The 17119-nt window shown below is 41.2% G+C and overlaps 1 protein-coding gene across 2 annotated transcripts in view; it reads right to left on the bottom strand.

Moving 5' to 3' along the window:
- The window catches only part of cdh13 (cadherin 13, H-cadherin (heart)), a 171427-nt gene that overhangs the window by 61888 nt on the left and 92420 nt on the right, over positions 1-17119 (bottom strand). For both annotated transcript variants that reach the window (XM_076082241.1, XM_076082240.1), the window contains exon 4: positions 7624-7764. In XM_076082241.1, the coding sequence (XP_075938356.1) occupies positions 7624-7764 (141 nt within the window). The remainder of the gene's footprint in view (positions 1-7623; positions 7765-17119) is intronic.

The raw sequence follows: 17119 nt of genomic DNA, 5'->3' as shown, positions 1-17119 counted from the left end.
TCTTACATCTTTTATGAAAGGTTTTTAGTATTCTCTATATGTTCATATTTCAATAATGCATCGGTAATTATCAGTGCACATTTAGCAGCTTTTCACTTCGAATGAGCTGCTTTAAAGTCAAACCGAAATTAGAATTTCTTTACTTTTTCCTGAAATCATTATAAATCCCTAGTCTTAGTTCTGACTTGTGTCGTCTTGTTAATTTTCTCAAAGTTGAAAATACCATAAAAAAGCAATTTAAATTTAATTTGAGGTGGGTAGAGTAGCAGGACATTACATCGACCAATGAGCAGCCAGACAAAAAAAAGTGAGCTGTACCTATCGGCCAATCACTCATCCTCACTGTTTGTCCAGGGACAGTGAGGATGTTTTTATTTTTACCTCAAATCACACAAAGTTCACAAGAGTGAATTTATTCCAGAGGATCCTCTCTATTTAGATACTTCAGTTCCAAAGTCTATACATCAGCCTATAGCAGGCCTAGACCTTTTGAACTTTTGAAGTAGACTGAGTCTACATTAATACCTTGTTGTCCATTGAATTGTAAGTCGCTTTGGATAAAAGCGTCTGCTAAATAACTGTAATGTAATGTCCCACTGCTTTATCCCATCTGTGAATGGAACTTGTGATTTGCTCTGGACCCATTACGCAGAGACAGCTAATGCTAGACGCCCTCATTTGTATAATGTGAGGAAAACACAACGCTGAATGTGCAGGAGCTGCCCATTACTCAGCAGGAAAAAGATACGTCTGCTGAAGTCAGTGCTAACTTAGCAAGCTTGGGTAATAAGCTTGCACGTGGAAGCTCGATAACCTCTTTCTCCTCCTAATTGTATAATGTTAAATTGCAGTACATAACCAATGCTGTGTGCTTGTTGATAAAGGGGAAAAAAAACATCTTCTATCAATGTTTGTAGGGGGTTAACAGCAAGTCTCCTTGCAAGACCAGCTCTTAAATGTCAATCAACTGTAAACAATAGAAAATGCCCACCCAGAGGCCTCTCAAAGTGTTTCCATCAATATGTGAAAAAACATTTTTGTCTTCTTTTGAAAAAGAAAGAATATAATGCACAGCAGTTGCTGTATCATTGTAGGCTGACATTACTGTCGGTTTCTAAGCTAGAGTTAGGCAAAACTGGCATGGCCAGCGGGAGTCTCTTGACCTCCCGCCTCAAGATATCTGAATAACAATGCGTTCTGAGTACCCACGAGTCTTCCCTTTAAAGACATGCCCACTTATTGTGAATCCAATGCCTCGCAATTGTTTGCATGGAGTATAAACGTGTTATTTTTCCATATTCCCAAAATATTTCTGCATGCTGAGGTCCCTAAACAGTCTTAGAATTGCTTAAATTGTCTATGACTGAAAACTTGAGACTCTTGAGCATCCGGTGAGCGCAACTGTATTCATGCATGATGATATTAGTCCACATAGAAGCCATTTTATTGTATTGAGACCATTTTTTTTAACTTAATGTCACTGTGTAAAATGACCTGAACTAGAGGATAATCACAGCCTCATGAAACTTTACAACCACAACCTAGGACATTCAGATGATGTATGGTTTGAAAATAAGGGGGTTTCTGAGCAGTTTCTGAAACAGAAGTATTAGTTATTCAATCGCCTAAAAATGCAACCTCCAATTGTCAAATGATTTTGGACAATCGAGCATGGATTGTTCAATGGTGCTCCTTTAGGTATTTGTGGCTAATGTGATATTTTGGAGGTATTTTTGACAATTTTTGAGAAGTCAAAAACATTTTGCACCACATCTGCGAAACAAATGGCATCAACCCACAAATTGCTGCAACAACTTATGAGACACAAATGACCATGGGAGTTGGCATCCTATACTTCCATCATACTGTTCTACGCCCTTATACACTCTAAACTGACTACATTTGAAGAGGCTCCTGAACAAAACACAATGTTTATTACAGCTTTATGTTTAGAAAACAAATTGAGACACTGCTGAGCTGCATCCCAAATTAATCTTCAGGTTCCCAATTCCCCCCCCCCCCCCCTGATTATTATTCCTTTCCAAAGCATGAAACTGATGCTCACTTGTTTTATAATTCTGTTACATAAAGTATAACTTCAGCAACTTCAATGCAGAAAGATGAATTAGGGAGGAAAAGGAGAACAGATTCCCTGCTGGCTGATCTGAGGATGTACTCACGAGTGGAGTGGTGGTCTGAGGCAAAGACTTCACAAGTTATGAATAGCTGTCTCTACGCATAGAGCTGTGGTAGGTAGGTCTAAGGAAAAACAGAGGCACCCTACGTGGGGATAATGTTTGCTGAATTCAAACAAAATGTCAATTCATAAAACCCAGCTAGACTGGATTTAATGAATAACAACAGGAAGGAACACATCTCCTGAAAATTCATTTGCTTTTGTTGCTTTTTATTTTACTCTCTCTCTCTCTCTGTATCCTTCTATGTTGGACTCTTTCTATTCCTCTTTTATCCTTCCCTCTATCTTTCTCTGCTTGAGTCCTGCGCACAAGCTGGATGACGAGCTTGTAAAGCTTACATCTCCTCTACAGGAGGTGGTGTCTTTAGAAAATGCCAAGAGTCTTCTGAAGGAAGGGATTTTGGAAAGTTCTATGAAAAGACTTGAATATTAGGTTGAATAATTTATACAGTGAAAAGCTTGAGAGCTGCCGCAGATACAGACTCTCAAACACTCTCACAATACGATGGCGGTCATTTGAGAGGTCAGAGAAGATTCATGAGCAGGTAGGAAGCGGTCAGGGAGAGTGGAGGGTAGAGGATTTATACGGGGAGCTTAGCGCCTTCAAACACTTGGTCTTTAAAAGCTCCATTCCTTAATGCCGTTAAACGGATCTCTTCCTAGTGAGAAATGAGAACATTTACTGGGACACGAACGTGGTGCTCTCTGCACGGCCTGCCGCGCCCTCTGAGCTGAAACATTTCACATCTGTGCTGTGCTCCTTACAAGCTCCCCTGACACCCCAATGCATCATGGGAGGGCTGTAGGGTTGGTTCGGATGGGGCAAAGCGGGATGCGTCTTAAAACCTGACAACAGCTGTCGGCATTTCCATTATGAACAACACAAGTCAGTGTTACAACTGTACCTCAGGGCACATGGAGGGTCTTTTTCTACAGGACCTCATTCTTGTTTCACCTCCAGAGGTGAGAAGGAAGGATGAGGAGGGGAAAGAAAACAGCTTTGGCAGCAGCTTTTGACAAATTCATCATGAAGTGGCACAAACGACCAATAGGTGCAATTTATTGTGTGCTATTTTTTTTCCATCTACGTTTTATTTTATAGCGTGACTGCCAGACTGTTAGCTTTTCACTAATGCCTTAAGGCATTGCTGACTAAACAAACCATCACTGAACCACAACACATCTACTCCCACTCCTGCGCCTAGATTCCCTTATCTTTCCTCTGCACCCATATCACCCAGTTACACTGATACATGTCACATGTTCTGTACACACAAATAGACACTGTGATCTGTACTGGACATTTTCTGAGCCTTACTTTTACAAGACAAGGACATGCATGTTTTTTTACATGAGAAAGTAAAAGGTAAAAGTGAGTTAGATTAGTCCTTGAGTGGGTGAAAACACATGTACATGAAATGTGTAGCCTCGAGGTATATGTGTCCCATTTCAGTTTGCGCTTTGCATTGTTTTCTGGTAATGTGTTTACCTGATGTCCTGATGAACTCAGAATCCAGTACATTTCCATAGCGTTAATTCCATCTGTACAACAACAAAGTCATGTCATGCCATCTGTTGCTCTGACTTTTTCTTTTAAACATAATTACTACTCTTACTCGCTAATTACCACCAATTGCATCTACTTTGCCTTTTTTGTTTTACCAATAATAAGCTACTGTCAATGAAACGTAACACTTCCTGCACAGTTGTTTCACATTAAAAGCACTCCGGTGAGTACAAAGAGAACTAAATGTGTCATTGGCAGCAGCTTAATACTGATTGGAAGATTGGCAAAGCAGAAGTTATAGTGACTATTTAGCAAATGAAAACAGTATTTCTGTTGTATAGAGAAAGTCAGAGCAGCAGACTGGTATGATATGGTATGCTTTGACATAACTGTGCTGCTGTAATGGTGGAATTAGTACAGACTATTGAGAGGGACATTGAGTGGGTGTCATGTCTTGAATGTGAAGCAGAGATGTGAAATGGTTATAGTGAAATAGTGAAGAGAAGGGTTCTGCAATTTGTATTTTCTGATTTACATTTCATTTTCAGGAATGATTTGCATTGCAATATAAATAGAGCCAAAGAAAAACTAAAGATCCATAAGTAACTATGGAAGAATGAACTCTGGAATAAGCCAAAGCTCAGACTAACTAACATGTCAAAATAAAAGAAAAATACGACACCTAACCTTATAAAAAATCCCAGAGATGGCTGAGGCCCCTATGTGCTCCATTAAGAACCATTACCTTCCCACTGACAATTGGGGTAGGCGGAGACAAAGATATTCCTGAAGAACAGCATTTATGTGTTTTCCTCGGTGTTGTTGATGATGAATTTCATTTTATGGAAATGGAATAATTTGAAATGTTCTCTTTTTTAATTTTTGAGACTGTATGATTGGTCATGTGGCCATCCTGGTTGTCGTTGCTGTCCAATGTCTTGCAAGCCTATATGGGCTGGGTCACCATTTGGTGCAGAACACTCAAATGTTTTTAATGTAATTTGACGTCAGCCCTCCCAAGATGAGTGAGGTGAAGAAGGCAAGATCGGCATCCCTACCAGGCCCATACCATCTACTAGAATGCCCAGGATGATCTGAAATTCCTCTGAAATCTGATGAAGAGCGAGGGGGCAGTGTTGATCCCAAAATAAAACATTTCAAGCACTTTCTGTATGGATGATTTAACAACTGTCCCCTTCCTGCATCTGAAGATACTGTTATTTAGCCCACTGCATGGTAACGAGGAGGAAGTGGACCCAATCTTAAGTTGTTCAGTGTGCTAGGATTGCTCTTCACTTCAAGAATGCGGTTGACCAAATCCAACATGGGAAAGCCGGTCTTGGTCTTGTCAGAAAAGTTCCCCAATGGCACAAGGCAACATCAGTCCAGAAGAGACAACTCATGGTAGAGGAGATGAGAAGACAGGAGGAGGAAGAGCGACACACCAAGGCCATCTCAATGGCCAAGCAGGGCCAAAGGACTAACTGAGAGAGCCTGGAAAAGAGGAAAATCTGGAGGGATCTTGGCTTAGTTTTTGTCATCAGAGCCACTTATGACCTTCAACCCACGCCCCGAAACCTGAAGCTGTGGTTTGGAGAAGACCCTGCTTGCTCCCTTTGCCAAGCACCTGATGCACAATGAGCCTTGCCCAAGGGCGTTAAACTTGGCAGCATAGCAAAGTTCTCAGACAGCTGTCATCAATCGTGGAACAGAGGCAAACCACCACAAATGCTTTCCTACAAACTTCAACAGGAAATGTACCCTTCACAGCATTTGTAACAGCAGGCCAATGTCCAAAGCACCAGATGATATCAATAGATGGAAGTAGTCTGCAGGCTGCTTGGGATTGGAAAATGTACATGGAATTGATTGAAAAGCTTGTGTTTCCCCTAGATATTGTGACTGCAACACTCCAGCCAGACATGGCTCGGTGGTCCACAACAGCCGACTGGCATACATTGTGGAATTGACAGTACCATGGGAAGAAGAAAAAGACCAAAAACTTTGAACTGGCAACTGAAGCTGCCCGGAACGGCTGAAAGACCCAAGATGATCCTTGTAGGAGTGAGATGCAGGGGATTTGTTGCTACATCTATGACCAGTCTATTGAGGATTATGAGGCAAGAGGTCGACAAGCCATCAAGTCCTCATCAAATGCAGCAGAAAAAAAATCAATTCGCTTTGGATTAAAACAAAAGACTACTGGACTGCAAGATGAATACTGTAGAGTATGGAACATTGATGAACCTCTGGGCTTATCAATTAAACATCGAAGAAGGAGGGTGTCGACCTGATGACCCCGATGACGTATCTAACCTCCTTTTTACTACTCCAATCCCACTGACAACATTAAATATCCTGATTTACCACAGGGATTGAAACATCTAGTCATAGTAGCTAAAAATGTGTTATTATTGAAGATATTTGTATTTTATTTTATTTGAGAATTTAAAGTAATTATCATCATATTGTGCTTGAGCTCTCGTCTGTTGGGGCAGTGATTATAATGTAAGTGTGCAATTAAGGACCGAGGACCCTCCACGATCTGAGTGGACTAAATTAATTTGCTTGTAATCTGCACAGTTATAATTTGGGGTGAGGGAAAAAATTGATACAGCATAGTATCGCGACATTTTGCGTGGCAATATTGTATCAAAACACAAACGCCAAGTATCAATCTTTTATTTTATAAACTATTAATATTGCAATTAGGAATGTGGGAATAACCGATTCAGCGATAACTGCGGTTATATAAGTCACGGTTTCATAACCGTATGGTGTCCTGATTCCTGTATTGAGACACGGTTTTTGTGTGTGCAGTGAAATCTCCTCTTGCGTGAGTCATGCAACATGTGTGTGTGTGCGCCAGTTTGCTTTGTGTGTTTGAGAGAGTCTTGTCACTTACCTGAAGCTTGCTGTAAACATTTCAGAGATCAACATTGAATCTTTCTAGTCGCTGGACGGATAGTAATACACTGTGAATGACACATCCGTGTTGAAATTGGCAGGATGAGAGCTAGTAATGTTAGCAACGGCTGTTGTTTTAATGGAGAAGAGCCGTACGTCTCTGACATGGAGGTTCCAATTACTTACATTGCGGTGCGTTCAAACTCTATTCAGTAAAAATGAGTATTGGACGAAAGCTAATTATAATGTTATCATGATGTGTTCATATGTAATATTGCAAAATGTAGTTTTGGTGAGAAACTTGAATAAATCCAGGTGCTTGAAGGAGATGTTTTCACAACATAAATATATATTAGAGAGTGATTTATGACCTGCTTAACTTCTTAGCACTAGCTCTAAGCAGTCCATAATACATCATTGAAATTACAATTGTCAAGATTTTTTAATCAATAAAAACACAATCTTTTATTTCCTAATCATTTGAATTGTGTGATTTATGTAAATCACCACTACATATGACAAAGTAAAAGGATAGAGTTGATGATGGTAATGAATATTTTAGTTCATTGGCTAAAGGCCTTTAATAAGAAATGGATTGAAGTGGGATAAACCGTGTGAACACTTTATCGTATTAGAACAGATGTTGACAAACATCTGTTCAAGAAAATGAATCGCAATATATTGCTACGTTTGATATCGCAATTACCATCTCGCAAAATGTTTAAAACTGCAATAATATTGTATCGTGGGGCCTCTGGTGATTCCCACCCCTGGTAATAACAAATTGGTTAGAGAGCCCATCTGCAACCAGGAGACCTGGGTTCAAGCTTGCTGTTGGGAAGTATCTGCCCTCCCTGTTCATGTGACCTGTGTCCTTGATAAAATGCAGTACATCAGTCAGCTCTAACTGTCTGTCTTCTGACCTCCTTTGTTCGTTGAAACTACAAGGGAAATAAGAAGAAAATTCACCATTCAAAAGAACCGGCGAGGAATAAAAATAGATGTTTCTCACCAGCGGATGTGTGAACTCAGGGGCATGATCGTTCTTGTCTGTGATGGTAATGGTAGCCGTGGCTGTTCCTGTTAGGCCCACCTCACTTCCTGCCATGTCCTTGGCCACAATCTCTAACTCATATGTTGTGGTCGGCAGTGTCTGGAAAATAAACACAACGTGATTTAGAGTTAAAGATCATACATGTATTCTTTCAAACTTTTATCTAAGCCTAAAAATGTATTTACAATGATGACAAGTGAAATAAATCAAAACAAAAGAGGACAATACTCAGTGAAAACAATTGCATATATAAAGGATAGTGCTGTAAGGTTAAAGGCACAACAAAGAAGCAATGCAAGTATACATTTTTTAACAGAATAAAAGACAAAATCAAGTGCAAACAGTGGTAGTTTCTGCATCATAGATGACTCATACGCACACACTATTGTGGTGATAATCTTCAGATAATCTATTTGAGAGGCTGCTCATTAAAAATAATGAATGTGTGTGATCAAATGAATCCACCTAAAGCAAACCTAACACTTATCACCATTTTTACATTGATGCAAGACCCTTTGACAAAGCTGAAAAGCTTTTATAATAGTCCACTAGAGGCTTGAATCTACCATCAAATTGACTGGATAATGGCTGAAACAAATCATCATAGTGTAAATATGGACCTTCATGCTCATATACCAGTGTTAAAAGCTCCAGTAAAGACTTGCGTCATCTCTAGGGAAAGGTCAGGAATCCACATTTTTATACATTTTAGAACAGATAAGGTAGTCAAAGAGAGAGAGAAAAAAGGGTCCCTAAAGCTATGCAGAAAGGGATCAAATATAAGCATTCTACGGACGGTTTGAGCTCATCCATTTTAAAAGATTCCAGAGCGGTTTAGAAGCGGGTTTTTACACACATCTTCCACAATGCTCTGGGGCATCTCAGATCAAGAGTTCTAGGCCCTGCTGGAAAAGACAAACTATTTCCCCTTTACATAATCTGCAAAATCACATCATTGACGTATTTAGACATTTTGTGGCTTTTGCAAGGCTTTTAGAATCTCCGCAGATATTTTTGTTGTTGATTTCGATGTTGGCGATGAAAGATTGAGTAATAATGAAACCCAAACTGCACCCATGTCTGCCGATTTTACATTCCTACACAAGCTAGGGAGAGAGATCCGTCCTCGACTACAAAGTAGCTTTCCAGAAGCGCAAAACATCCAATTTAGATATTTAATTAATTTACTGGCCTGGCAGCATCTGTAATCTATATAACAATTGGAGAAATCCTGCTCATACATACAGCGAGAGGAAAGCCTTCATAATGATCATAGCAGGGATAATCATTTGTTGCCATAATTCATGCCTAATTGAAATGTTGACTCTGGTATATAAATAACAGGAGGTAGGGGCTGGTAAAGCCAACATTTATTTATCTGCTGCAGTGTTGTCTCCCTACTGGGGGGGGGTGTTAACTGTCACATGCTTAATAAACTTCATCCTTCTGTCTCACTGAAAATGCTGCTGGAGCTCTCGCCTGCATTGTAGATTCACCTCTGACTGAATGCATGTCTCATGGTCTCCTGGAACAACAGACAGAGGACTGGGATGCACACACACACACACACACACACACACACACACACACACACACACACACACACACACACACACACACACACACACACACACACACACACACACACACACACACACACACACACACACACACACACACACACACACAAGAAAACCAGGCTCCCGTTTGTTGTTTTGATTAAAAAGCAACAAACCAGAAAACTAAATTGTGGTTTTCCTTGTTGTGTTTGTCGGACAGGCTTTTCATTAGGCCCTTGTTTAACACGCTAACTAAAGTGCCTATAGGAGGGCATTTATAGGCCACCTGATGGCCACTAAGGTACTGCTCTAGCTGAGCCTGTTTTTACAGTGTAGTTACATTAGACAACTGTTCAAGCTCCTTGTAAAAGTGTTTTCATTTCTGAAAGATTTGAATTTCACGTCTTTTTTACAGCATTACATGGTTGGATTTAAGCAGTGGCAGTGAAACAATACTAGTGATCTATTATTTGTGATTTCATGTCTGTTTTTATGCTTTCATTTATGCCAGCTCATGGTTGGCACAAATATAAAGTAGACTATAATTGTTTGGAATATTTATCCCCTTCAATTGCATTTACATTGATGCTTATTATACACACTCTGATTAACATTATCAGAGTGTGTATCATTTTCTCTGCCTCATCATGTCCCTGATCTTTATACCCGTGGACAGTCAACCTGATTATTGTTGATGATATTGTTTACTGACAAAGAGCTGTGACCCAACATCCCCTCACGTTGCACACACATCCTCTGCTCTGCTCAGCGTCAAACTGAGCAGCAGTGGCAGTCGTCAGTGTGTGCGTGTTCTACTTTTGCCTCATCAAAAATAGTGCTCTAATCTATTTCATCTGAGGCAGGCAGGGGGGGGGGGGGGGGGGATCAAACGATCGATGGGTAGACACCTTGAGGCCGTTTTTAATCATCACATCACAGAGAACGTAGACACAGTGATAAGCTATTCACAGAAATCACATTATCAGGTCAGGAGCAACGTAATGGAAGACTTCGGGGCAAAAACTGAATTCTCAAGAGTGGACCTTTTGAAATACCAAATTTACTCAAAACGGGAAACAATTTAAATGTCCTTAACTGTCTTAACTGGTTTTATATACCGGGGACATTATATACAGACGAAGGGACCAGCTGAGAGGCTAGTGGTTCCCTTCTGTCGTAAACTCCATCCATTCAAGCAACTGCTTTCAGGGGGTTCCGTGGAAAGAGTGAGACGATAAACAGGTGTTTCTATCAATAGTTGGTGTCCCTCACAACCAGCTCCTGCTCGATCAAACATTGTGCAGGCAGATGGTGCTCCATGGACCTGTGAGTTTATTAAACCCATGCACACAACCACATGTGAATACACACACATGCTGATTGTAAAAAACACACACACACACACACACACAGAAGTACACGTTTGCCCTCCAGCTGGAGAAGAGAAGGACTCTGGAATACCTGCAGTCTCAGTGGTGTCTAAACACATTGAGCGTGGCCTCCTCTGGCGTCTTTAATGAGTAGTTCCTGAGTCTCAACTCAATTATAAACTCCCTGGAAGTACCTGGCCAAGAAAATCTGTTCAAATTCACGAGAGATACAGAGTTACAGCAACGGGGAATTTTCCCTCCAGGTGTCAGAAAACTTCTACAGGCAAAGTGTTGATTGAGATACTCTTCTCAGTAAGCCCCTTCATTTTTCAGCTCCTTGTTAATTCGTCTGGAAATACTTGATTAAACTTTTGGGAGCAGCAAAAGTGTTGAAGTCAAAGGAAAAAAGTTATTCTTTGGCCATTTCTTCTGTGGGTCTAATTAGACAAAATTGAGTGATTGGCTGCATGTTCAATAGAAATATAAAGCTTTGGTGTTCAACCTACAGTAATATTCCCTCGATTCAGAAGGTCTATGTCTTTTCATGCTGTAGTTATTACATGTTTTTCAGCTCACTGGCTTCCAGTACTTCTGCAGGTATCAACATTATCACTTCATAAGGATATTATGATTATGATCACACTGTATTGTTGTTTCATAAAAAAGTTGTATGCAAATTAATGGTTTGAAGCAAGTCATCAGTTATTGAACAGCTCGTTGTACATGCATGAAGAGTTTTGTTTTACATAACAGTGGAATGCAGTTTAATACATTTAACATCTGTTCTATTACTTTGTATGTGTTTTGCATGTTTGCCAGACTGATTTACTTACATATCAATATGGAGTATGAAGTTTAAGACTCTACGAGCCTCTGTGAAGGCTGTACCGAGGCACAGCAGTGCTTTGAGCTAAACACTAATATCAGCATGCTAACATGCTCACAATGATAATGTCAACATGCTGATGTTCACGGGATGTAATGTGTGCACCGTGTTCACCATCTTTGTTTATTTTAGTGTGTTAGCATGCTAACGTTTGCTAATGATCACTAAACACAAAGAACAGCTGAGGCTTATGGGAAGGTCGGTTGTCCTATGGTAGATAGAATTTAACCAAAGTATAGGTCAAATTACAAATTTGACCCGATAATGACGCTAGATGCAAAGTTAAGGGATCACCAGAGTTATTCCAAATCACAGGAAGCATCAATGTCGGAATTCAATTTCAGGGAAATCCATCCAATAGTTGTTGAGATAAGTCCGGACCAACCGCCATGGCCAACCCTAGAGTAATGCCGCTAGCATGGCTAAAATCCTTCCTATTCATATCTCAATACTGATGCTACCTTAGAACCCAGCCTTGTGACCGAGCGTCCTGGGTTCGTGTATGAGGGGCACTTATAAGACGGTAATAATCGCAGTCGGGAGACCAGACATCTCGTTCAGCCCAAAGCTTCTCTCTTTATTTTTGTTCCCCCCCTTCGACCAGAGGCCGGAGTTGCTTTACCTCTACGGCAACCCTGAAGGGACATATCATCTCCAATACAAAACGATAAACATGAGACAGTCTGTTACAGGAGTAAAACAAAGTCTACACTGGTACTACTGTTCCTGCTGAGACTACAGGCAGCATAACCTTTGTCCACTCAAAGCTTCATTGAAGACAAGTGTGATCTTTGGTGAATTATTGGACTATCATAGTTAAGGAAGCACAGTATCCACTAGACGAGTAGCATTGCTTTCTTTCCAATGCACTGTGCAACTTTCGTTGTAAAACGTAAGTGGGAGAAAAACCAGGAACCCACAAGTGATTTCATTGAGCGATGGTGTTTGTGAAAGCTGACAAACAAACTGAACAAAGAGCTCATTTAGTCGAGTGTAACAAATGATATGGCAGGCCTTGTTTACGAGACATCTGATCGGAGAATGACATTTCAGACCGTCACATTCTGCCATGGAAGGATTTCATAAAGCCCTTCGAGTGAGGGCTGATCCCCGGCACAAAGCAAGGAGAAATGAGAGGATGAGAGTAGGAAAGAGAGAGAGGAATGGAGAGGGACAAGTAAAGAAAGGGAGAGAGCAACCTCACATCTCTGAGACACCACATTAACTCTCTGAATAGGTGTGATATTATAAAACTGGCAGTGAGTTCTTTGTTCTCCTCTGGACCTTCACTAGTGCTCCCTCTCAGCCCCAAACCACTGGCTATTGTTCAGGCCCCTTTTCAAATTCTTAGAGAAATGATGACAGACATTAAAAGGCTTCGGGAAAAAAACAGAGCTATATGAAAATCCACTAGTGACAGTATTTCTACAAGAGCAACATTATTCCTCTCACCTTTATGCCTTCATCATCCTCATCTTTCTACCTCTCTTCCTTTTTATCCTTCTGGCGGAAAGCTCTTTCTCACTGAACTGTACACATTTTCAGGATGCAAGGTTCACTTTGCCGTCATGAGTCTCTTGAGATTGTTTCTCACGGTGCTTCCATCCATCATTGTCACAGCCAATTTATACTCATTTTCTCTAAATCGCTGTGATGTGTGGGAGCGGGTACACTAATATTTATGAAGCTTTTAGACTGAAAGCTGTAACTGTCCTGTTTTCTGTCGGCATCACTCACAAGATGGGTTCACAACTTTTCAGGATCCACTGTCCTTGTTCCATACAACACATTTAAAAGTCTGTAAGGCTGCAGCAGTCAGCGTGAATCAAACTAAGTGGGTTTCCTCCACAGTACACAAGTATCTCTTTGTGTTACTATCCTCCACTGCAGCTCAACAAGGAAACACTCTAAAACTGCTACTAAAAGGACGGTAAGTTTGGAAGCTATCCACTTGATTTGAACTCAGACTGCTAAAGCCTAATTTTAACTTCAGATAAATAGGAATACATTTTTTATCAAAGAATTAGAACTGTGGATCTCTCACTGACCTGAAGACAGGTTTGAACAACATTGTGAACATATCCTTTTTTATCAAGACAAAGACATAAAGAAACAAGACAAAGAGTCTGCAGCCATGCTTGCAGCTCTGTTGAGCCAGCTGTACTTTCAGCTAAATGCACTACTAACATGCACACTGCATGCTTACATGATCAAAGTAGCAATGCTAACATGCTTATATTTTATATAGCAGATACAACATTTAGATGAATCACTTAAAGTTAAGAGGATCAGTAGTTCATCTCGAGGGTGGGCATGAATATGTGACCCAAATTTAATGGCAATCCAAAAGCTGTTGAGAAGTTTCATTTTAAACCACTATTTGTCACGTCCGAGGGGCAGATCAGAGACTCAAGCGCAGACGCAGACACTGGACGAGGTGAAGTTGAAAACAAGGTATTTTACTGGTCACCAAAAAAGTAATAAACAAGAACTTAAAGCGACTCCAACACGGAGCGAGCAAAAAGTCACAAAAAAAAGGCATAGTCACAAACCATGAAACATAAAGAGACAACACGAGGAATAAACACGATGAGCACAGGGGTAGGAACATGGCGCACAGGGGGGGAAGAACAAAGACGATCTGACAACCAGAACACAGGGAAAGCAGGGGAGTATATATGTGTGTGGGGTGATGAGTAGATTGCAGGCAGGTGAGTTGAATGCGTGCAGTGTGGGGTTGGCAGAGGAAAGAGCCAGGGGCAGGTGATTGAGCACAGGTGAAGTGAATGAAAGCAATCAGGAGACACTCAGACACAGAGACACAAGAGGGAGCCGGGAGGAGACCAGGGGCGGAGCCACAGAGACATAAAGACACAGGAACGCAGGAGGCAAAGCCTAAACCGTGACACAATTGTCATTCTCATGGTGGTGCTAACCAAGTTACTAGGATTCCTCGTCTGAAGTCTGTGAAACATGTCAATCCATTGAATGGTTGTTGGAATATTTCAGTATAAACCAAAGTGGTTGACCGACCGATCAGCAGGCTGACTAACCAACAGACCCACATTGGCATAGGGCCATCTGCTTGAATGGCTAACATAAAAACCAAACGTCTCGGTTGAAATCGCTCATGAAACCGACTATACTCATTTTTCTCATTTCACCTCTTTGGGTTTAACTTGACCTTTTTCAAGATGCTCCGAACTTGTAGCTGCTGGACAATAGACAGCTCATTAGGTAATGGCAGGCTGTCTGCAGCCGGCTACGTTGCTGTGCTCACAGAAAGTCAGCTAGATGCAGATCACAGATCAACTGGAGTGACACCAGTTTATAGTATCACCCCTCAAGCTGGTATCACAAGAGTGCTATATCAATTGGAGGGGCTCCACTCTGGCGCAGAGCAGGTGTGTGTGTGTGTGTGAATGTGTGTGTCGGTGGTGGCTGACATGAGCTTTAGTAACTCAGGAACTCCAGTCACAGTATCAGTCACATTATTTTTTCAAATGCCAGTCACGCTTTCATGTCAGTGTAGAATACAGAGCTTCACTTAGTTATGCATATGTATTAATGCACTGCTTTTCTTTTTTTTTTACCAAAAATTTGATTCCAAACTCTCTCTCAGACATTTCAGCTCCACTTCACCTCACAGGTCGCTGACAGCCTGCTGCAGTCCACCTCTATAGACATATGATTAATCACTCTGACAATAGTTAATTACAGTAGGAAGGCAGCCACGTGAGACCCTTATCTGGGCCACTGCAACCTACGCAAGTGATCTATTTCTTTCATCAGCCTCTTAAGCGGGGTTAGCATTCACATATGGGGGTGGTAGTGGGAGTGTGACACTTTGATAACAGTGTTTAATTTTATGCGTCCCCCCCCCCCCCTCCTCCTCTTCGTTTATTCAAAACAGGAATACTGATAACTGCTGCATTGTGCTGAATCAAAACACCTCCGGTTCATCCAGTATGCAAAGAAAGAAAGGTTGTTGTGATTCCGCCATGACATGAAGAAGCATCCATATAGTTTGATAACATTAAAGAGAGAGGCCTGAACTTCAGTGCATTTTATACCTTGCCTTCTAACTGAATCCAAAGAAATATTACATGGAAAATGAATGATAGATTAAATATTTTCAAGTCTTACATGTGCAAGACAGAAGGAGTATGATGTAAAAGGTTGTCAACTGTGAAATGCCCAAAGGTCCCTGTCCACACCTAACATTAAAGAAATATATACCGTGCCATATTTTTGTTGGTCTGTTGGAAGATTTTGTCACACGATGGTGTCACAACCGCGCAAGATGCAGATACATCACTTTACAGGTGTGTAGTTAGGATCAAAATGAAGGCCGAGTTCGTAGAAGTGTGCAAGGGCGCCCGAAGTAGGGGAGTGGGAGGTGGGGAAGGTGCCATCTGCTCCCCCACTTTACAACCCTGGCTCGATTTGGCGTTGCAGCTGGTTTGCTCCCATCGCAAGATGTTCTGTAGTTCATTATCTGTTTTGGAATGGATTTTAAGATTTTAATCATGGCTTTTTTAATGGTTTGCATTTCAATTTATTTTCGCTCGCAGCTTGCAAGTAGCCCCATGCATGTACCTACATTACATTACAGTCATTTAGCAGACGCTTTTATCCAAAGCGACTTACAATAAGTGTATTCAACATCGGTATTCAAGAGAACTACTAGTCACCAGAAGTCATAAGTGCATCTCCTTTTTTAAACAAGCATCTAATAGCATAAAAAAGAGCCAAAGTACAGTGCAGAAACAAACTAATACGAATACAATAAGTGCTAAGTGGAAGGCTAAGGGTAGGCCTTCTTGAAGAGGTGAGTTTTCAGCCTGCGCTGAAAGATGGGCAGCGACTCCACTGTCCTGACGTCAGTGGGGAGTTCATTCCACCACTGTGGGGCCAGGACAGAAAAAAGACGTGACCGGGTCGATCGGCCGCAGGGACCTCTGAGCGACGGGGCAACCAATCGCCCCGAGACAGCAGAGCGAAGAGGTCGGGCGGGGGTGTAGGGCTTGACCATGGCCTGGAGATAGGAAGGAGCTGTTCCTTTCACTGCCCTGTAGGCCAGCACCACAGTCTTAAACTGGATGCGAGCTCTTACAGGGAGCCAGTACCTCCACATTGATCATGTCTCTACTGACTATAGTGACAAGATCAAGTCATTTTTTATGTTATGTGTTGAGATATTATGTAATTATACATGGGAGACACTACACCTGTGCTACATCCGTTTAAGAAACATGTGCAGTAAAGTGATTTGAATGTAGATTTTAAAACTGGACCATTTACTGCTCAGCATTTACTTGACATCTCATAGGTGGAATTACCAGGCTATTATCTTGACTTCAGCCTCCATCTTTTATAATGTAAAAATTTGAGAATTTACCATAAGAAAGAGCAAGGTTGATCCAGCCTTGACACTGAATATACTGACACAGCACTGCATTGGAGGAGTGCCACTTGCCACTGCTCAATTCTGATTTCCTGGCCCCTCAAAAAAAGCATTTTTCACACTTTGTTCAGCCGAAAAAGAGATATGCCATCTTCCCCCCCGGAGGACATCACCATGCCAAACAAAAATAACAAAAATAAACTGACACATGAGAGAGGACTGGTCAAACCCC

This window comes from Anarhichas minor, unplaced genomic scaffold, assembly GCF_050575085.1.
Source record: "Anarhichas minor isolate MPS153535 unplaced genomic scaffold, ASM5057508v1 ptg000090l, whole genome shotgun sequence".
Lineage (NCBI taxonomy): Eukaryota > Metazoa > Chordata > Actinopteri > Perciformes > Anarhichadidae > Anarhichas > Anarhichas minor.
This window is presented reverse-complemented; position numbering and strand designations above follow the sequence as displayed.